General features: G+C 43.4%; 1 protein-coding gene across 1 annotated transcript in view; it reads left to right on the top strand.

Annotated features, from left to right (window-relative positions):
• The window catches only part of abtb2b (ankyrin repeat and BTB (POZ) domain containing 2b), a 286,894-nt gene extending 264,832 nt beyond the window's left edge, over positions 1 to 22,062 (top strand). Inside the window, exons 10-18 of the mRNA XM_070898621.1 lie at positions 2,187 to 2,322; positions 4,024 to 4,250; positions 5,152 to 5,330; positions 5,919 to 6,024; positions 6,992 to 7,094; positions 9,428 to 9,518; positions 10,623 to 10,691; positions 20,320 to 20,433; positions 21,710 to 22,062. Of these exons, the coding sequence (XP_070754722.1) occupies positions 2,187 to 2,322; positions 4,024 to 4,250; positions 5,152 to 5,330; positions 5,919 to 6,024; positions 6,992 to 7,094; positions 9,428 to 9,518; positions 10,623 to 10,691; positions 20,320 to 20,433; positions 21,710 to 21,907 (1,223 nt within the window). The 3' untranslated portion in view covers positions 21,908 to 22,062. The remainder of the gene's footprint in view (positions 1 to 2,186; positions 2,323 to 4,023; positions 4,251 to 5,151; positions 5,331 to 5,918; positions 6,025 to 6,991; positions 7,095 to 9,427; positions 9,519 to 10,622; positions 10,692 to 20,319; positions 20,434 to 21,709) is intronic.
• The last annotated feature ends 1,355 nt before the right edge of the window (positions 22,063 to 23,417 follow it).

The raw sequence follows: 23,417 nt of genomic DNA, 5'->3' as shown, positions 1-23,417 counted from the left end.
CTATACACAACTCCCACTAGCGTTTTCTGCCCTTTGGTATTCCGTAGCTCCACCCATACCGATTCCACATCATCCTGGCTAATGTCCCTCCTTACTATTGCATTAATTTTCTCTTTAACCAGCAACGCCACCCTGCCTCCTTTTCCTCTTAGCCTATCCTTCCTAAATGTTGAATACCCCTGGATGTTGAGTTCCCAGCCTTGGTCACCCTGGAGCCATGTCTCCGTGACGCCAATTACGTCATATCCGTTAATTGCTGTCTGCGCAGTTAATTCGTCCACCTTATTCCGAATACTCCTTGCATTGAGGCACAGAGCCTTCAGCCTTGTCTTTTTACCACACTTTGCCCCTTTAGAATTTTGCTGTAACGTGGCCCTTTTTGTTTTTTGCCTTGGGTTTCTCTGCCCTCCACTTTTACTATTCTACTTTCTATCTTTTGCTTCTGCCTCCATTTTATTTCCCTCTGTCTCCCTGCATAGGTTCCCATTCCCCTGCCATGTTAGTTTAATTCCTCCCCAATAGCACGAGCAAACACTGCCCCCAGGATATCCGGTTTGTACTGGTCCCACCTCCCCCAGAACCGGTTCCAATGTCCCAGGAATTTGAATCCCTCCCTTTTGCACCATTGCTCAAGCCACGTATTCATCTGAGCTATCCTGCGATTCCTACTCTGACTAGCACGTGGCACTGGTAGCAATCCTGAGATTACTACTTTTGAGGTCCTACTTTTTAATTTAGCTCCCTAAATTCGTCTCGTAGGACCTCATCCCGTTTTTTACCTATATCGTTGGTACTTATGTGTACCACCACAATTGGCTGTTCACCCTCCCTTTTCAGAATGTCCTGCACCCGCTCCCAGACATCCTTGACCCTTGCACCAGGGAGGTAACATACCATCCTGGAGTCTCGGTTGCGGCCGCAGAAACGCCTATCTATTCCCCGTACAATTGAATCCCCTATCACTATAGCTCTCCCACTCTTTTTCCCGCCCTCCTGTGCAGTAGAGCCAGCCATGGTACCACGAACTTGGCTGCTGCTGCCCTCCCCTGATGAGTCATCCCCAACAGTACCCAAAGCAGTGTATCTGTTTTGCAGGGGTTGACCGCAGGGGACCCCTGCACTACCTTCCTTCCACTGCTCTTCCTGTTGGTCACCCATTTTGTAATAGAACGAACACTGTAGTCTATTTGTTCCCAGATGCATTTCTACTCTATTACCCGCTGAGATTTCCAGCATTGTTTTTATTTCAGATTCCAGCATTCGGTATATTTTGCTTTTGTCTACTGTATTACAAATGTGTTCATTCGAAAGTGGAAATTAGGCTTATACAATGTTACCAACCTTAATGTATTTGTATGAAATAATTTTGACACTACTTTAACAGAGGCATTAACTAGCTTACTTTAAATACCGAGTACGGTAATGCAGTGGTTATGTTATTGGACTAGTAATCCTGAGGCAGATCGAATGATCCATGAGTTCTAATCCCACCCCGGTAGCTGGAGAATTTATAGTCAGTTAATTAAATAAATCTGGAATATAAAAGCTTGTATCAGTAATGGTGACCATGAAACTACCGGAAGTGCTCTTCTGTCTCTCCCCTCATGTGTGCCCGTGCACCTCCTCCCCTGCCACAATACCCTGCTCTGACTTCTGATTGCAATATCCAAAATTGCAGCTTTCAAAAATTCCATCAATGGCAGACAAAAAAATAAATCTAGCCAAAAATAATTGCAGCAAAACTGATGCACATAGCAAAAATCCAGGTAGAGCAACTTGAACCCCCTCTTTTTCAAAAGCCAGAACATACCTTCTCATTGTTGCCCATCTTACATGGCATAACAGTGCATCGTGCACGCCAAGTTGGGAAATCCTGTCCCCTGCATTAAGCAAGCTCCCAGCAACAGGTAAGATTCAGGCTTAGAGTTCACCATTAATAAATAATGATCCAACCTCAGAAGATCATGTGAAGTGGACTGTGACCTAAGCATGCGAATACAAAGGGCGCAATACTCCACTGCATCAGCACCAGTCCAGAAGATCTAACCTAATATTCCATCACTCAGAAGAGTGAACCAATGTTCTACATGTTTAGGAGTAATATTGGCAAAGCATTTCTCCTGTAATATCTTTCCTGTAATATTGTACTCGTGTTACTTAACATTCCACATGGTGCCCCTGTCTAGGTAACTATGAGCTGGTTAGCCTGCTGCTGAGCAGGGGTGCGGATCCCCTACTGAGTGTACTTGACACAAATGGAATGACATCGGTGCTACATGAGGACATGAACTGCTTCAGCCATGCGGCTGCCCATGGACACAGGTAAGCAGCACAGGTGGTGAGTGGGTGTAGCCGGATGGGACGCCACATCTTTCAGGATAGTGTGAAATATCTCAATTCTAAATTTAAGGAGAGTGTCACTCCTGCAACCTTTGTCTTAATGCAGATTTCTTCTCTCCACTAAAAAATGCTCTGAAGTCCAACTTAGTCGGCATGAATGTAGTAAAAATAGCCAGCACAGGATTACTGCAGTGCAAGCACCACGACTCTTTTGTAAGAGAAATTATATAAATAATATAACTAGGACAAGTAATTAGTTACTGCAAGTGATTTGTTAATCAGATCTGCGCAGAAACCTGCAATTTCACTACCAGTGGGGCATGTAATGCAAAATTCGGGTACTTGAGCACCAATTCACATTACACGCAATAAGTGCTGAGATGCACGGAGTTTGTCACAGGATATTATGTGCACCAAATCACTCATTAACTTCAATTAAAATGGAAAATATTGAAGATGAGCAGCAGGTCAGTCAGTATTGGAAAAAGAAAAGACAAAATAATACTTCAGAGGAGAGAAAGGGGGAGAAGTTCAGGTCGTTTGCGCTTCCTGTTAGTGCCCCCTGGGGGTGGTAATGGGGCACAAATTACTTCTCGTACGGGGCTGCTACCGACTCCCGCGGGAGTTAGCGACGGTGCTAACCAGTTGCACCCCGGGCCGCTGTGCCGGCGATGACGACATCATCACCATTTGCTGTGACCTGATTTTGCCCTGGACCAAAAATTCAGTAGTGCCCCGTGAGGCTGCCATGGGCAATGTCCACGGCAGCTTTGTGGATCGCGAACAGGGCTTCAGTCTGTTCACGAGGCGAAAATTAAAGGCGAGGTGGAGCGTGCAATTTTTTTTTTTTAAATGGCCAACTTACGGTCTTACCTCTTCAAATCGCGGGGTCCGTGCCGCAATGTTGCAGCCCGGCATTCTGTTTCTGTGTTGGACTGCTGCCATGGTATCCCACTCCCCAGTGATGTAGCGGTGGCCCCTTCTCCCCAATGCAGAGTCCGCAGCGTGCCCTCTCCTTTAACAGAAGGGGGGGGCCCTGTGCTCCCATCAGCATAGCACTGAAAAATTCCCGATGTTGCCCCCCCAGTCCCGCCCCCGAAAGGAAGTTGAACGTGCGACATTGTGCTCCACTTCCTCTCGGGCAGTAAGCCCAATTTAGCTGCCGGGGCAGGTGCCTGCTGCAGGAAGTCCCGCCTCGCAGCTGGTACCATTCCCGAACGGGGTAGTACCGAATTTCCCCCCCATCAGAATTCTTCAGATAGATCAAACCTGAAATGTTATCCTTTCTCTTTCAGAGATTGATTGACATTTGTGCATTTCCAACATGTGTATTTATTTATCTGTGGGAGTTGTATGTAGTGTAAGGGAGCATGAGTTTTATCTGATTTTTCTGTTGACTATGACCACTGAACATTATATTGGATTTATCGGTTTTTTAGCCAAAGACTATCGTATTTATCATTAACCTCAACCCTATAACACCCTAAATCATTATTTAAGCTTAAAGACTAGTATTCATCAAAAGAACATAATATATTTCCAGCACAAACTTATTAGGCTGTACTACTGGTAGAATAACATTTTGCTTATGCTTTCTGCTGATTCTTGGGTTTAAACCCATCAGTAAAATTCTGCTGTTGCTTTGATATTTAAGTTTATGCCATTGTATTTCATATAAACTAGGAATGTGTTGCGCAAGTTGCTTACACCACCCCAAGCCCCAAAAACTGATGTACTTTCTCTGGAAGAAATGTTAGCAGAGGGTGTTGAGAGTGATACTTCAAGCATCGGAAGTATAAATGAAGGACAGGTTAAACTCTGCAAAGCCAGAATGAAGGCTTTACAAGAAGCCATGTATTATAGTGCTGAACATGGCTACCTTGATGTCACCATGGAGCTGAGGAACCTTGGTAAGTACTGGATTTATTTTATTAATAGTTTTACCCCTCTTATGAAGATGCTAGAATAGGTTTCATGACATCTTCAAGTACTTTCCAAAGTGGCCGTTCACTATGTGAGTCTAGACCGTGAGTGTCAGTAGGCTTTTCAGCCTCAACAGTCGTCAAAGCTGAACTTGTGCCTATCCTCACCCACAGTCTCCGCATTCACATTTTCCATTGTGGGGGGGGTCGGGAGGGGGGGGGGGGGTTGATTTTTTTTCAGCACCATCTCTAGTCCTAGCTGAAATTAGTAACCACAACATAAGTCGAAGGTTGAATCTGGATCCTTCCGCGCCTGTATCAGTCAATACCATACTAAGCTATGCGTTTATCAAAAGAACTCACTATATTTTTGAGAAATAAAAAAAGAACAAACTTGTATTTATAGAGTGTCTTTTATTGCCTCAGGATGTTCCAAAGTGTTTCACAGTCAATGAATTATTTTTGAAGTGAAGTCACTATTTTGTATATAGACAAATGCAGCAGTCAATTTGCGCTCAACAAGGTCTCAAAATAGGAATAAGATAAATATTGGACAGGACAACTCCCCTTCTCTTCAAATATTGTCCTGGGATTTTTACATCCACCTACACAGGCAGATGGAGCCTTTATTTTAAAGTATCATCCAAAATGTATTATCACCTCTCAGTACTGCACTGTTATCAGCCTAGATTATGTGCTCAAGTCTCGGGAATGAATCTGTTCAGTAAAATCTGGTTTTTTAATTTCCGTCATTTTAAAACTGCTTTAATTGTGTTATATATTTGGCTGGAGTACCACGGTCAAGGAAAGATTCAGAGGTTCATAATACAGCTCTAGTATGATAAAAGGGTGATTACAGCTTCAGTGCTCATTCTGCTCTTTCCTGTAGGTATTCCCTGGAAACTACATGTGTGGATCGAATCACTGAGGACCTCATACCAGCAGTGCAGGTATCCTGTGATGCAGTACCTGTTACGGGAATTCACTACTATAAAAGAGGAGGATTACAATGAAGAGCTGATCCACGAGGGGCTGCCACTGATGTTTGACATTCTCAGGGTTAGCAAGGTTAGAACGCTTTCATTTTTGTTGTGATATTGTAGTAAAATGATGTGACTGGCCTAGGAGCAGCATGGGCCAGCCCACACTGCGATATGTGTGCACACTAGGTCCGTGCAGCAGAGCTGGCCTCCAGTCCTCTTGGATAATCCTTGCCACTGGACCAAGACCTAGCTGTCAAGCCCGTGTGGTGGCTGGTGTGCAACGGCCACCACACGTTAAAAAAATTCATGCACAGGCATCTTCCACCCCCTCAATTGGAGTTCAAGACTGGAACATCAGGTGCTTCATCGAAACACCTGGAAGCAAGTCATCCTCGTTCGAGGGACCGCCTATGATGTGACTGGCCCAGGGATGTCATGAAGTCGGATGCGTATAACCTGCTCTATTTCCCATTATTAAATCCAGCTGGACAGGAATACATGTGGCAGCACTGATTCAAAAGAAAATTTGTATTTATTTTGATGATTGATGCATTTTAGGATCTGATTTCCTGTTTGGATTTGGTTTGTGACTTGATGATAATTGATGGATTTTACACTGTTTTCCTAAGCCTATTTTTTGTCATGTTGTTTTTTCCCCCCCTTATTTCTGCAGAATGATACACTCAATCAGCAGATAGCCTCTATCTTTATGCAATGCTATGGCAATGGTCCTATTCCTGGTATCCCTGAGATAAAGAGAACACCGCCCGCTCGATTAGGTGAGTAATCAATACTTGGAGTTTCTCAAACTGTCTGGGAGCTGGGCACGGAATGAACCATTTCCTTTCTACCCTCCTCTCCTGAAGGTGCTGATTCATACTAATCCACAGTCAATCGCCAGTGCCTCATCCAAGTGCCCATTATTTGTGTGAGCCATTGAAGTTAATGGGCGGGAAATTGTGCGGGGTGATAAGCGGGCAGCTGACCCACTGCCCCCCAATTCCCACCCTGCAGTTACAGTTAAAATTGACCCCTATGATCGTCAGCAGTTTTCCAATCATGGCAGGCATCAGAGCTGATGATGTTCCTGTCCTCACTTGTCATACGTACACACACTTTCCAGCAGCAGTCACTGGATAATCATCGGGAATAGGACTCATGGCTAACTTTCCCTTCCCTAACTGTAACCAGGACTGATATGATGAACTGTAGTGCCCTGACTGCCACCCCAGATAAGATCAGCACAGACTGGTGTTTGAACCCGAGACTTTCTGGTTTGTATGACTCAGTTACACATTAACTTCAGCAACGGAGTAATCTGGGAGCTAACATTATTTCTTTAAATTACATCTCTGCAGTACATCATCAGAGGAATTCAGCAGTCTAACCACAGAAACTTGAGGCAGTGTAACTTATTAATGGAGGCACCCTCTGGGAATTTAAATTGTCTCCTTTATCAGATAATTCCCATTGAGCAAAACCTATTAGTACAGAGTTGAATGCAGTGGGAATCAACTGCCATCTGAGAAAACACTCACCTCCCACCTTTCTCCCCACCAAAGGAATGTTCCCCCAAAACCACATCCTTATTAACTGGCACTAGATCATATTTAACATACAGTCTATTCTCGTTCTATTCTCTTCTCCTGATACCCTCCCCCATCACCATCGGAATATGTAGGAATATGCTCACATTTTCGTTAACTGTCTGCTTGAAAATAAATTATTTTTGTGTTCTTTTTCCAGATCCTCACTTTCTGAATAATAAAGAAATGTCGGACTTAACATTCTTAGTGGAAGGAAAGCCTTTTTATGCACATAAAGTTCTCCTAATTACTGCCTCAAACAGGTATGATCAATTCAAAACAATTCTTTGTGGTACTTTATGTCCATTTTGTCCCTGCTGATGTACAGCTGGGCCATGAACCTCATCTGCTGCCCCTCCCACACCAATGCCAATATCAGCAGCATGGGAGCACAGTGGTCAATGATGACTCCCCCTTGATGATTATTCCTCCTTTCTCCACCCCAAGGAAAACTGGGCTCCACTCGGTGCCTCCCTCTGCAATGCAGATCAGATCAATGGCTAAATGGGATTGATGATCTGTGGTGTATGAAATGATACAATGAACTCCGTACTGTGAGCCAGTGACCAGGTGTAACCTGTTCAATCTTTAATGGCTTCCAGAAGTGAAAATACAAAGTTGAAGTTCAGCTTATATACCAGGCCAAGCACGAGTGTACCTATGACTCTAGGACCTCTAATGGTAGTGCCCCCTGTTGGTGGGCAGACCTTATGTACATACATTACATGATCAAACCTGTATTCTCCTGATCTGCACATTGGTACTGCAACATGCAACCTTACCACAATATTTTATTTCTAGACGGTGTCCTCTGGCCAATTAATAATTGCATGTAAAATTGGGAACAAGAAAGCTCTTATTCCAGGTTATACCATACATCATGTACCCATTTGAAATCACCGCAAGGATAACACAACCCCTTTAATTATTCATTAAAAATATAGGCCTAAAAATTTGTTGATATAAAAATGGCACCCAATATGGCGTGCAGTGAGCACGTACACATTCCACATCAGAATTGCGCTGCCCACCATATTGGTAAAGGCTGCAAATAGGGGATCAAACGCCTGTTTCAGGACCCCATCATGAAATTAGGCTGCCCTGAACAAAGCCGGCACAGGGCCTGCTGCTTTCAGAATAATCAAGTTTACATCTGATCTAATCAGCAGTCCTTAAATGAATACTCCTCTGAGCTCCACAGTAGTCCTGAAGTCAGTGGCCTGCCCCCTACTGATCAAACTCCTCCCTCTCAATCAGCTCCTCCAAGGACCTACCCAAGGGCTGCTGCCAGCGACCCGAAATTTACATCAGCTTTGCCAGCGAGCAGTCTGAGGACTCTCTAAAATTGTACTGTGAGTTGTGGACGCCTGTAAAAAGACCCAAGGCCCAATAGAGTGTGCCTCAAGTCTATGCATTCCAGTGCATGGAGCGTTCCCGCCGGTAGTCCACCGCTATCCAATTACACCCCCATGGTGTTTTTTTTTTAAAATTGTAGATGCATTTAAATTGTATTCATTGACAATGTTGTCTTCTTCAACTCATTTGTTTTTCTCATTATAATCTGTGTTCAAAATCCCAACATGTCATTAAAAATATAGGCTCATATGAAGGAATACTCTCCACTCACCTAGATTGGTGCAACTTCAATAACACTCGAAGTTCAATACCATCCAGGACACAACATTCCACTTGATCGGCACCTCATCCACAAGGTGCACGGCCACAGATCCCGCGCAGGCAGCTCACCAGCTGCTGCCGCTAGAAAATACCGCGCAGCAAATTTAAAGGAGCCACGTACCAAAAAAAAGAGAGAACATTGCTCATCCACAAGCCTAAACATCCACTCCCTCCATTACCTGCACACCATGGCTGCAGTGTGTACTATTTACAGGATGCACTGCAGCAACTCACCAAGGTTTTTTCAGCTGCATCTCCAAAACTCAGAATCTCCACCTCCAGAAGGTCCAGGGCAGTAAGTGCATGGCAACACCACCACCTTTAAGTTCCCCTCCAAGTCACACACCATCCCGACTTGGAAATATATCACCATTCCTTCATTGTTGCTGGGGCAAAATCCTGGAACTTCCTTAATGGCACTGTGCGAGTACCTTCAACTGCAGCGGTTCAAGAAGGCCCACCATCACCTTCTCGAGGGCAACTAGGGCTGGGCAATAAATGCTGGCCATGCCAGTAACGCCCACATCCCAGGAACAAATTTAAAACATTAAGTTATAACTTAAAATAAGACCAATGATAAGAAACCACAATCAGTTATGGTGTATTGAAGGCTTTATGTTGGAGCACCTCCTCATGTGGATTCACATCAGTAATTTCCCATGTGGTGAGCTCCCAGTATTGGGGAAGTCAAATGCTGCCCTAGTGGTTGAGTAATGGGGTACTTGAACCACTTCCCAGTGACCAGTCACACAGTTTCACTTGCCGAGCACAGGAGTTCACCGCTGACAAATGATATGTAATGTGATGGGACTGAAAGAAGCAAGGGGTTTAATGATGGAAAGTAATAAACAGAACTTGTTTCTTATTTGTATAGAATTGTTTAACAAGAAACTCATCCCATCTCAATCCTCCCCCTCAGGTTTAAAATGCTGCTGACTAATAAGACATCTCCGGAGAACCAGCCATGCAGGTGTATAGAGATCAGTGAGATTAAATACCACATCTTCCAGGTACACATTTGTTTCTAAAGTTTATAGCAAGGTGTTCACTAAAGGGCCCAAGGAGAGTGCTTCTAGTGGCTCATCCCCTGCCACCCCCCCCCCCCCCCTTATGTTTCTTCACAACCCTTCCATATGGGAGAATAATAAAGTGCAGAAATCAGTAGGCTGTGAGGTAATGTGATGAAGATAATCGTGTCAGTGAATGGTGAACTGCAATAGAATAGATCTCACTCAGCTCTTTCGATCTTTATGATTCATCCTGAAAACATCTCCAAAGCCCTCAGACACCTCAGTTCAGTGCAGGTTTCGATTGTAACAATAACTGAAGGGCGGAAAGCAAATTTCTCAAATTACCAACGATTTTCCTGCACTCGAGATGCTAACTCTCAAATAATACTCTCAAATGATTTATGGGTAACAGTCAACTTTGAGTTACACTCTGTTTATTTTCTTGTAATCTTGAACTCTCTTTATTTCTTGTATTTTGCTGCCCTGAGTTTTTTTCCTTACCCTCAACTTGTCCTTCATTGAGATGGTTGGATTCCCTGATTCCAGGCCTCTGCTTGTGACGGTATATAACTGGCCACTAGAGGGCACACCAGGACGGTGCAGGTTGGCTCCAAGTTTTGCCTCCTTCACTCGAGAACAATACTTCTCATGGCATTGCAGCAGAGCCAGGGTACAATGTAGCAACCACAGAGTGAACACACTTCGTGCCATTCCATGACTCAGTATGATGATACATTAAGGATGTTTATTTTAAAAACAAGATTTTAACATTTTTGTGCAGGCTATATAGTCTGATGCTTTGTTGTGTCCACTGGCTAGTCTGTTCTGTTGTTTAGTGCTGTTGCGTGTCGTCGATTGATACCTCGTGAGCAACAACTATTCTCAACTGACTGCCTTTCTACACACAACGTTTCTAGGGATTACAATACTAAGCAGTTTCTTTGCTGATTGGATATATTTACAGTTGGCTGCATTCTGTGTTATTGAGTGTTCATAAAGTGTCAGTCACATTACTAATAAGAACATTTTATTAAGAACTGAGAAAATGATAGTGCTGTTCCTATTTGAAGCTGTTTTGATCTAAGCTGCCTGTTATCCTTCTAGATGATGATGCAGTACTTGTATTATGGTGATACCGAGTCAATAAATATACCTATTTCTGATGTATTGGAGGTAAGAACATTTACTATCTAACTATTGTCAGATATTGCAACAACAAAACCTTTTATGTAACGCCTTTAGCACGGAAAAAGTCCCAAATCACTTCACAGAGGTGCAATCATAACGTGGTTGCTGAGCCGATAAAAGGAATTGTTAGGAGGGGTGAACAAAAGCTTGGTCAAAGAGGTAGGTTTTAATAAGGTTTTAACGGGGGGAGGTACAAGGTTTAAAGGAGGGACGATCAGACCATGAGGCTTAGGTGGCTGAAGGGAATAAGCACAAAAGGCCAGACAGAGGAAGAGTTCAGGGAGAGAGGTTGTGGGTCTGGAAGAGGTTACTGAGATAGGGAGGGTGATGTCGTGAAGGATTTTAAATACGAGGATGAGAATTTATAATTTGAGGCATTGGGGAACCCCAGTGTAGGTCAGAGAGGGCAGGGGTGATGGTTGAACAGAAATGGAATAGAATCATAGAAAGTTACACACAGGATGCCATCCTGGGCAGGACCGGAACCAAGGGGGAGTGGTTGCTAGTGCTGTTGGGGAGGGGTTAAACTAATATGGCAGGGGGATGGGAACCTATGCAGGGAGACAGAGGGAAGTAGAATGGGGGCAGAAGCAAAAGATAGAAAGAAGAAAAGTAAAAGTGGAGGGCAGAGAAACCTAAGGCAAAAATCAAAAAGGGCCACATTACAGCAAAATTCTAAAGGGGCAAAGTGTGTTAAAAAGACAAGCCTGAAGGCTCTGTGCCTCAATGCGAGGAGTATTCGTAATAAGGTGGACGAATTAACTGCGCAGGCAGCAATTAATTAATATGATATAATTGGCATCACGGAGACATGGCTCCAGGGTGACCAAGGCTGGGAACTCAATATCCAGGGGTATTCAACATTTAGGAAGGATAGACAGAAAGGAAAAGGAGGTGGGGTAGCATTGCTGGTTAAAGAGGAAATTAACGCAATAGTAAGGAAGGACATTAGCTTGGATGATGTGGAATCTGTATGGGTGGAGCTGCCAAAGGGCAGAAAATGCTAGTTGGGTGTTATATACAGATCACCAAACAGTAGTAGTGAGGTTGGGGACAGCATCAAACAAGAAATTAGGGAAGCATGCAATAAAGGTACAGCAGTTATCATGGGCGACTTTAATCTACATATTGATTGGGCTAACCAAACTGGTAGCAATATTGTGGAGGAGGATTTCCTGGACTGTATTAGGGATGGTTTTCTAGACCAATATGTCGAGGAACCAACTAGAGGGCTGGCCATCCTAGACTGGATGATGTGTAATGAGAAAGGACTAATTAGCAATCTTGTTGTGTGAGGCCCCTTGGGGAAGAGTGACCACAATATGGTAGAATTTTTTATTAAGATGGAGAGTGACACAGTTAATTCAGAGACTAGGGTCTTGAACTTAAGGAAAGGTAACTTCAATGGTATGAGACGTGAATTGGCTAGAATAGACTGGCGAAGGATACTTAAAGGGTTGACAGTGGATAGGCAATGGCAAACATTTAAAGATCACATGGATGAACTTCAACAATTGTACATCCTTGTCTGGAGTAAAAATAAAACTGGGAAGGTGGCTCAACCGTGGCTAACAAGGGAAATTAAGGATAGTGTTAGTGTTAAATCCAAGGAAGAGGCATATAAATTGGCCAGAAAAAGCAGCAAACCTGAGGACTGGGAGAAATTTAGAATTCAACAGAGGAGGACAAAGGGTTTAATTAGGAGGGGGAAAATAGAGTATGAGAGGAAGCTTGCTGGGAACATAAAAACTGACTGCAAAAGCTTCTATAGATATGTGAAGAGAAAAAGATTAGTGAAGACAAATGTAGGTCCCTTGCAGTCAAAATCAGGTGAATTTATAACGGGAACAAAGAAATGGCAGACCAGTTGAACAAATACTTTGATTCTGTCTTCACGAAGGAAGACACAAATAACCTTCCGGAAATATTAGGGCACTGAGGGTCTAGTGAGAAAGAGGAACTGAAGGAAATCCTTATTGGGCGGGAAATTGTGTTAGGAAAATTGATGGGATTGAAGGCCGATAAATCCCCAGGGCCTGATAGTCTGCATCCCAGAGTACTTAAGGAAGTGGCCCTAGAAATAGTGGATGCATTGGTGATCATTTTCCAACAGTCTATCGACTCTGGATCAGTTCCTATGGACTGGAGGGTAGCTAATGTAACACCACTTTTTTAAAAAGGAGGGAGAGAAAACGGATAATTATAGACCGGTTAGCCTGACATCAGTAGTGGGGAAAATGTTGGAATCAATTATTAAAGATGAAATAGCAGCGCATTTGGAAAACAGTGACGGGATCGGTCCAAGTCAGCATGGACTTATGAAAGGGAAATCATGCTTGATGAATCTTCTAGAATTTTTTGAGGATGTACCTAGTAAAGTGGACAAGGGAAAACCAGTGGATGTGGTGTATTAAATTAAAGCACATGGTATTGGTGGTAATGTATTCACGTGGATAGAGAACTGGTTGGCAGACAGGAAGCAGCGAGTTGGGATAAATGGGTCCTTTTCAGAATGGCAGGCAGTGACAAGCTGGATGCCGCAGGGCTCAGTGCATGGACCCCAGCTAATTACAATATGATTTGGATGAAGGAATTGAGTGTAATATCTCTAAGTTTGCAGATGACACTAATCTGGATGGCGGTGTGAGCTGTAAGGGGGATGCTAAGAGGCTGCAGGGTGACTTAAACAGGTTAGGTGAGTGAGCAAATGCATGGCAGATGCAGCTTAATGTGGATAAATGTGAGGTTATCCACTTTGGTGGCAAAAACACGAAGGCAAAATATTATCTGAATGGTGGCAGATTAGGAAAAGGGGAGGTGCAACGAGACCTGGGTGCCATGGTACATCAGTCATTGAAAGTTGGCATGCAGGTACAGCAGGCGGTGAAGAAGGCAAATGGTATGTTGGCCTTCATAGCGAGGGGATTTGAGTATAGGAGCAGGGAGGTCTTACTGCAGTTGTACAGGGCCTTGGTGAGGCCTCACCTGGAATATTGTGTTCAGTTTTGGTCTCCTAATCTTAGGAAGGACGTTCTTGCTATTGAGGGAGTGCAGTGAAGGTTCACCAGACTGATTCCCGGGATGGCAGGACTGACGTGTGAGGAGAGACTGGATCGACTGGGCCTGTATTCACTGGAGTTTAGAAGGATGAGAGGGGATCTCATAGAAATATATAAAATTCTGACGGGACTGGACAGGTTAATTGCTGGAAGAATGTTCCCGATGTTGGGAAAGTCCAGAACCAGGGATCACAGTCTAAGGATAAGGGGTAAGCCATGTAGGACTGAGATGAGGAGAAACCTCTTCACTCAGAGTTGTTAACCCGTGAAATTCTCTACCACAGAGAGTTGTTGATGCTAGTTCATTGGATGTATTCAAGAGGGAGTTAGATATGGCCCTTAGGGCTAAAGGGATCAAGGGGTATGGAGAAAAAGCAGGAAAGGGGTACTGAGTTGAATGATCGTGCAGGCTCGAAGGGCCGAATGGCGTACTTCTACACCTATTTTCTATGTTTCTATGGCCCATTGTGTCCGTGTCGGCCAAAAGAGCTACCCAGCCTAATCCCACTTTCCAGCTCTAGGTCCGTAGCCCTGCAGGTTACAGCACTTCAAGTGCACATCCAAGAACCTTTTAAATATGATGAGGGGTTTATGCCTCTACCATGCTTTCAGCTCTGCGTTCGAGACTCCCACTACCCTTTGGGTGAAAAATATTCTCCCCAACTCCCCTTTAATCCTTCTAGCAATTACCATAAATCTATGTCCCATGGTTATTGAACTTTCTGCTAAGGGAAATGGGTCCTTCCTATCCACTCTATCTAGGCCCCTCATAATTTTATATACTTTAATTAAATCTTCCCTCAGCCTCCTCTGTTCCAAAGAAAACAAATCCAGCCTATCCAATCTTTCTTCATAGCTAAAATTCTCCAGTCCAGGCAACATCCTCGTGAATCTCTTCTAGTGCAATCACATCTTTCCTGTAACATGGTGACCAGAACTGTACACACTACTCCAGCTGTGGCCTAACTAGTGTTTTAGACAGTTCAAGCATAACCTCCCTGCTCTTATATTCTATGTCTCAGCTAATAAAGGAAAGTAACCACCTTATCGACCTTGGCTGCTACCTTCAGGGATCTGTGGACCTGAACTCCAAGGTCCCTCTGTTCCTCTACACTTCTCAGTGTCCTACTATTTATTGTGTATTTCCTTGCCTGGTTAGCCCTCCCCAAATGCATTACCTCACACTTCTCTGGGTTTAATTCCATTTGCCACAGTTCTGCCCTCCTGACCAGTCCATTGATACCTTCCTCCAGTCTACAGCTTTCTTCTTCATTATCAACCACACGGCCCATTTTTGTATCATCTGTAAACTTTTTAATCATGCCCCCTACATTGAAGTCTAAATCATTGATATATACCACAAAAAGCAGGGGACCTAGTACTGAGCCCTGTGGAATCCCACTGGAAACAGCCTTCCAGTTACAAAAATACTTGCCGACCACTACTCTTTACTTCCTGCCACGGAACCAATTTTGAATCCAACTTTCCACTTCCCCTTGGATCCCATGGGCTTAATAGGATATGGGCAGCAAAGCTTTGGATGAGTTTAAAAGTGGAGGGTGGAAGGCCAGCCATGAGAGCATTCGAATAGTCGAGTTTGAAGGTGACAAAGGCATGGATGAAGGCTTCAGTGGCAGATGGACTGAGGGGGATGGAGGTGTGTCATGTTCCAGATATTGTCATAAAAGTTATACGAGTGATTTTCAAAAATAAAAATCTACACTTTGTATTTTGGGTTCAACAGATTCCAGTACTTAAAAAAATATATGATTTTATTTTTGCCAGTAGCTCTGCTTGAGAAATAAAACATACAGACATTGCACATGTTCGAAGTTGGTGGGAACTGAAAGAGCTGATTGTCTGTCTGCTTGCAATAAATGCAGCATACATAACTTGAAAGATGTATGATTCAGACTCAGGATGTGGACTCAGTTCAGGCAGAATCAATATCAAGTAGAAATCACTAGCCTTAACTTCCCAACAGTTGAGCTGAGTGGTGCTGAGTCACAGAGCACAAAGTCCCAGATTCAACTCTGGACTCGGATGGGCAAAAATGTTAGTCAATTTCTGTTTTTGGTCACTATCCAGTGACTCCTAGAAGATGCACGGGTGGACGTTTAGTGAGAACAGGTTCAGGCTTAGTGCGAGTCCCCAATAGACAACTGGTCCACCAGGACTCGCGATCTAAGTTAACACCTTGATGAATGGATGGATACTGGTAAAGATAATGGGATAGCTGTCAACATCTTTGGATCTGTACCACAGCAAAAGTCAGTACTTTTTGGATAAGATGGAATATCATATGTATTCCTCTGTGTTGTTTTTTTTAAAATAGTGGGGAGGGTGGGGTCAGTTAGCTCAGATGGTTCGAGCGTGGTGCTAATAACGTCAGGGTCGCGGGTTCAATCTTCTGTACTGTCCAGCTTTGCTGTCTGCCGCTGCTTTGCCCGAAAGGCTGTGAATACATTGCCCCCCTCATAGTTCTGACTTCATCATCTCACATTTATAGGGGGTAGAGTAGCATAGTGGTTATGTTACTGGACGAGTAGTAGTCCAGAGGCCTGGACTAATGATCCAGAGACATGAGTTCAAATCCCACCATGGCAGCTGGGGAATTTAAATTCAATTAAATAAATCTGGAATAAAAATGGTAACGGTGACCAGAAACGACCGGATTGTCATAAAAACCCATCTGGTTCACTAATGTCCTTTAGGGAAGGAAAACTGCTGTCCTTACCCGTTCTGGCCTAAACGTGACTCAAGACCCACAGCAATGTGGTTGACTCTTAACTGCCCTCTGAAATGGTCTAGCAAGCCACTCAGTTGTATAAGGTAGCTCACCGCCACCTTCCCGAGGGCAATTGGGGATGGCCAATAAATACTGGCCTTGTCAGGAACGCCCACATCTCGTGAATTAATTAACAAAATTCACCCTTTTAACTTTAAGGTTGTTGGAAATATAAATGAATGTCATCAAGTAGCAAGAACTAGTCTCAACAGGCAATTCACACATCATCTTTGTTGACCTGGTGACTTAAAATCCAGATGGTTTATCATTTTCACTGATATATCAACAAAGTGTGGTGTTTGTGTCCCAGTTAAATCAACATGGACACAGCAATGTGAAAGTTACTTTCAGAATCTTAGAAATGTGCTGCATATTGAAACAATCTCATTTAAGGGCTTAATTTTTCCCAATTATCTGCGCCGTTTTTTTTGAATAAATTCAAATCTCCAAGTGTCCCAAAGTTTCTGCGCTAGTGTAATTCACTTAGGTAGGATTTTTTTGGGCTACAATTTTTTTTTAACCTCATTGGAGGTGTAATCTGCCACCTGCGCCAGTTCTGGCCATTTAAGCAAGTTTGGCCAGCTCCAATTTTTCTTAGGACGGCGTATGTGACCGTTGTGGAAAAACATGAGTGGCATGATGTCGCATGCCTTTGCGGTGATGTCTTCACCATGGAAAAAGTGGCAACCTGCATGGAGCATCAAATGTGGCAATCACAGGAGTGCATGCAGGCCTTCACCAATGGCTTGCACATGCTGAGTTCCACCTTAAATAGAGTGAATGATACCCTAGCCTTGCCATTTCATCACCCAACTGATCTGCAGCAACGTGTTCTCCAGCACAGTGCTAGCAGGAAAGTGCGGCTGGCCCATGAAAAGGGATGATAGTGAAAAGGAATATGGAAATGGGGACTTGGCTCAAAGCGCTTCCACTTATCACCCGTTCAGTGCCCCAGGTGCTGCCTTGTGTCCCGGTGGCCATGTCTGCCCCGGTACAGGTGCAGGTGGAGCAGTGTTTGGTGGGGCCCTCACGGTTTCAAAAACCCAGAAGATGTCGGTCAAGAGTATCTCAGTAGTCAGACCAGAGATCTGAGCAGCCAGTGTCGACCTCTGATATAGGCACAGGGGTTACACAACATAGAAGTGCTAGGAATAGGAAGAGTAAAGGTTTGTATATGCACAAGGGTATGCACATGGGTGTGTTATACATTATTAGATTGGTAAGTTTCTGTTGTCTATTTGAGCCACATAAATATTACTCTTTTGCACCACTTTCCTGTTTTGTTCATTCTTGATTGTTTGCCTTTTCAGTTGTGTAATGATGAATAAAAAGGCATGAATTGATGCCGAACAATGGAGAGCTGTGAAAGGGAGGCTTGGTTGGTTGCAGGAATGCTTTGTGTTAGTGGCATTGGGTGGGTGGGGCAAAAGTGGCTTTTGCATGTGGTTGTCAGATGGGTGCACTAGAGGAGCCTAAGTGAACCTTGCAATAAATGAGGGCATCTCGGCCAAATATGTGCATCGATGATGGTGCGTTGCCCGCATCACCTTCCGCACTTCCTCCTCGGAATCGTCTGAAGCGGCTCTGCGTCTTGTTCCTCCTGCAGGTCCAAGCTGCGCAATGTTGTGCAGAGCGCAGCGCACTGCGACCATTCTGGAGACCCTGGCTGGTACGTCTTGAAGGGTGCCTCCAGATCTGTCCAGACGCCTGAGGTGCATCTTCAGCATGCCAATGGTTTGTTCGATGACACATCTGGTGTTCATATGGCATTCATTGTATCACTTCTATGCCTTAATCCTTGGCTTTCTGAGAGGTGTCATCAGCCACATTGTCTCCAAGCAGCCAGCCGGTAACTCTGCTTCCAGGAGCGAGAAGATCAGGGAGGAAGGAAAGACTGCCGCAGGACAAAAGCATCATGGCAGCTGCCCGGAAATCTTGCACACACCTGTATAAACATCTTTTTGTGGTTGCACATTGGTGGCATGGAAGCCCTTGCAGTTGACAAACACTCCTGGGTGATCTTTGGGTGCCTTAATTGCCACGTGTGCAGCCGCCATGCACCTGTACGAAGCCAGCCAGAGCCACAAACCCATTCTGACTGGCGACATCATAGGAAAAGTTGACGTAATTGCCAGCCCTTGCAAACAAGCCATCAGTCTTATGTACTGAGAGATCCTGCAAATGTCTCTAGCAGAGCCCTAGAGGGGTCCAGAGGCAAAAAAGTTGAAGGCGATGGTGACTTTGACAACCACTGGTAAAGTGTGGCCACTTGTTCCAGCAGGCTGCAAATGTCTGCCACCACCTGACACGACACCCTGAGCCTCCTGAGACACTGGTGTTCTGACATGTCGAGGCAGCTTATCCTCTGCCTGTAGACCGTGTGCTGGGTATGGCCTCCTGCGAGCTGCACCTCTGCTGCTCCACCCGCTCCTGTGGAGCTGCAGGCTGTTGCTACTGGTCATCTTGGTCCTTATGAGGTCCAAAATAACACAGCGTAAGCAGCACCCATGCTGATCTTATTGATTAGAGCTCCAGTGTGTAAAGTAACCTACCAGTACAAGTACTGTGAACAAACCCTTTCACACGAGCAGGTAAGAAAGCAGCCGAGTTTCTGAGTACTTATTTGGGACCCTGTCATAGCTTCAGCCTCGGCATTTAACCCTAACTTGCCGATGTTCCTGCCTTGCTTTCACTGGGAGTGCCAGGAAGCCCGGGAAACCAGTAACCCAATGTTTCCTCTAATTTGTTTCTCGTGGGTGGTCCCTTTTACATTTGCTGCGCGGCCAGGCACGCGCGGTATCTCTCCCAGTTTGTGAGCGGTCTGTGCAGCCGAGGGGGAGAGTTGTCGTGGACCCAAAGTTAAAGTGCAAAACCAATGTCAATATCACTCTAATTAAGCAATGAAAAAACTCAACTGACAACCCACCTCTCCCGTATTTCACTGCAGCACGTTAGGCTCGGAAGTCGGCGGGTTGGAGCCGGTTTCCCGACACACTCGGAATTTTGAACAATTTAACGCCCTACCCAATCCCACATGTTCACCCGTGTTAAAATTCCCCCCTATGTCTCTGCTATGGTTTTATTCTCATTAGCCAAGCTTGACAGTTTAAAGCTTTACACTACAGTGTCCATGTTAATCTTATCAGTTTTGTAAAATGTGCATCCCTGACCTTTTTAACAGTAAAGAAAGGTAAAATTAATTCTTGCATTTCCGGAATGCCTACAATCGGTGGTATTGGTAGTGCAGAGGCAGATTGAGAGTATATCTAGATACTATAACAATGAAGAATGCAAGTCCTTCATCACTGTTCCTCATAAGAAGAGTTGTTAATTTTAGCTGAACTGTTGATAAGGTGTTGAGGTGTTTACAGATTGCTGTGTGACAGTACAGCTTACAGGGAACATTGGTCACCTGCCCCCTCTGGACCATGCAAGAATATGGAGATACCTTAGAGGGAGGATAAATGGAGAGAAAGAACAGTACTGCACACAGTAAATAAAACAAAGCTTTCACTTATGAAAATATACAAGGGGAGAGGGGTAGCAGAACCTCTGTAAGGTGACATTTTGCCCTGATCACAGCAATGTCCTACATTAAGCTCCTGGTACCCCCTTGTGGATGTAATAGGTATCAACCAATTGTGGATCTGGGAAGGTGTGAAAGATTGCGATTAAAATAATTCTGATTACACTGCCTCCCATAACATTAAGACAAACTGGACATTCATGGTTTGGTTGACCGTGTTTTTCTCTTGTATTTTTTTAGCTGCTGTCTGCAGCAAGCCTGTTTGAGCTGGAAGCATTGCAGAGACATTGCGAGATCATCTGCACCCATATTATGAACCTGGAGAATGCAGTCATCATTTATTGTTACGCTAAGGTAAATCTGGTCTCATTCCTCTTTAACTAAGTGAGATGATGGTAATACTATTTTAGTCAACATTATAAAACATCAAGGAGCAATCAGCCCACAGGATCACTATGTTCCCTAGTCCACATCACCTATTAATGCACACATTTAAATGCAATGTCCCACTGATTTGTTTCCCCTTTTTAAAAAAAAAATCGTCCTGTAAGTATTGACTTCTTACTGGTTCAATGAGTGCATTTTGTCCAAGTGTGTGACAGCAGGCAATTTGAATGTAGTGGCTCTCAATTGCACCAGATCCTGTCCTCAACCAACAACCACACAAACCATACTTCCAGCATGGTTTGCGAGAGAATGACTCAAAGAACCCTGGTTAATTTTGCTGCTTATAATCTTGGGATAGCGAGGCCGTTTGTAATGCCTTGACCGCTGCCCTGGGTGAAATGGACTATCTCAGCAAAGACTACCTCAAACATCTACCTTCCTCCAATTCCCCAAGAACAGTTGATATTCTCACTAAGCAATGGATTTATCTTCAATCAATTTTTTTAAAAATGGTGTGATTTTTAGCTCTTCAGTGCAAGGGATGTCAATATTCAGGAACGAAACATTTTCCTTAATCCAAGATCAAACATTCTTTTTTTCCAAACCAGCTATCCTTGTGGTATCTTTCTGTGACGCTGCTAGTTTACTGTGAATTTAAGACTAGTTTTGCATTGTGCTGGGAACTGAACGTAAACTTTTATTCAGGATCTCAACAGTCATAAGCGAGAGAGAATACTTTTAGCCCTTCAGCTGAAAAAGCAGTGCCACCTTGCTTATCTCTCAGCCTGTAATGTGATGAAAGGGTAGAATTTGGGTCAGCAGTTGGGGCAATAAGTTTAGTTTTCCTTACAATTGGCACTGAGGAATTTTGGTGTCCTGGACAATATTTCTCACTCAACCAACAGCACTAAAAAGAGATAACCTGATCATGGTTTGTGGGGTCTGTGCATATCTCTACACTACATTTCATAAAGTACTTCGGGATGGTGTCGAAGGTGCTTTAAATTCAAGTTCGTTCATTCTTCCACCGACTCCCTTGAAAGCCCATTCCATACATTCAGCACACTGTGTAAAGTAGTTCAAACTTTTCTCATCCACTTTTTCTAAGTTTATGCCTTCATGTTTTAGGAAATTGAAAATAGTTGCTAAGCTCTTCAGCTTAAGCTCATTTTTTTTGAATGGCATTTAAAGTTGCAATATTGATTTACCTCCCACTATATTAACTTTATTTTGGTTTCCTCAGATCCACAATGCTATTGAGCTACTTTCTTACACTGAGAGCTATTTCCTGAAAAACATTGGTGCGCTTCTCGATCAAGAGTCGTTCAAGCAGCTGATTTATGGACGCAACAGCAAACTGCAGGGCCTGGATCCCCTACAGGGTCTGGATATGGCATTAGCCAACAGAATGCGGTCAATCTACATCACATCAAGGGTGTGAAGCATTGATCGACAATAAACTGCAAAAGTATTATGTACATTATCAGAGACCCGAAGTGGGTTATCACTTCTCCCAATGATTTTCATTCCCTGACTTTGTGTTGGGTGGTTCTTGGGTGATATGAACAACTTCCAGCAGCACAAAGGTAAACACAGTATCCATAGTAAATTGAAAATGTCATGCTAATTATGCAAAGCCAAATCAGGTAATGTGTTGGCTACTTGAACATTCCTTATCTCCTAGTGTATTTCGCAGCTGCATTGGAGCAATGATGAGGGGCTATTTGAGCCACAGTTCTTTTGTCTAAAGTGATAGGGATCATCAATACCCTTGCAAATGAATATAACTTTATTGTATAATCCTGCACCTTTCTCAGGCTCAAGGATAATGCAAGAGAAACATCAAACTATACATGGAGATTACAAAATCCATATAATACTACTTAATGCACCCTGTGCATAAGACTACTAGCACTATATTTATAGGGGGCATTACTAAGCTTCAGTAAACCATTGGTGCTGCAGGGTGAATGTATGCCATGGAGAGACCATAACATTTAATTAAAAAGATGCAGTACTCCCAGATGTGGCTGAAAACTGGACTGTAAAGGGGTTGTAATTCCTCTGTGCATACTTTCTTTGATGTATGGCTGATGTATTTATATCAATTTTCAGTCTGCTATTTTAACAAAATGAACAAACAGGTTAATGTCTTTATAATAGCACACCAGAATTTTCTACAAATACATTAATTCGTTTGTTAAGAATAGTGTAGAGGAATTTCAGTCTTTAAGTGCATTGCAATTTAGCACAAACACATTAAATCTCATGCATTCAATGGTTGTCCAAATAATCAATTATACATCAAATGTATTGTGTGTTACAAAGAAAGATATTGGGTTGTATTACTGAATACATAAAAACTGTCAGACAGGTATAGCTTCTTTTGTTAGTAGATATTAAGATGTACTGACTTGTGAAAAGATCAATTTCTTTTGCTCTGTCATGAGAATCCAAATGTATTAATCATCACAGACCAATTAAAAAAAATGGGATCAAAGATGATAACATGTATAGAATAGTTTGACTAGATAGATTAGCTTGCCACTATTATGTGGCATCATTGTTTACTTCATCAATATTGTACTGACACATTCCAATCTAACAACTACATGGCATCTAATACATCAGTGCATTATAGTAGAAATGCTCAGACAAAATGTTAATGGGTTTCTTTTCATCAAGAAGCCCATTAGACCTTTATACCACAAGCAATGGTTTAATACCGGTGGGGTACTTTGTGCATCAGTTTAATCTCAGCGTGACCCTAATTCCAATGTGGCTCAGACAGCTGACACCATCAAGAGCATTTCATCATTGAAACAACCCTTTGCTACATTCCTAACCAGAGCTCTGTATAAAACTTCACTGTATCTATGGGGTATAAACGTGACCCACTATAGTAAGCGGTGGTTTACTGTGATATTCTACCTGGTATCTCTGGTTCATTT

This window comes from Pristiophorus japonicus, chromosome 14 (genome assembly GCF_044704955.1).
Source record: "Pristiophorus japonicus isolate sPriJap1 chromosome 14, sPriJap1.hap1, whole genome shotgun sequence".
Taxonomy (NCBI): Eukaryota; Metazoa; Chordata; class Chondrichthyes; family Pristiophoridae; genus Pristiophorus; species Pristiophorus japonicus.
The sequence above is the reverse complement of the archived record's forward strand: the minus strand, read 5'-3'. Positions and strand labels throughout refer to the sequence as shown.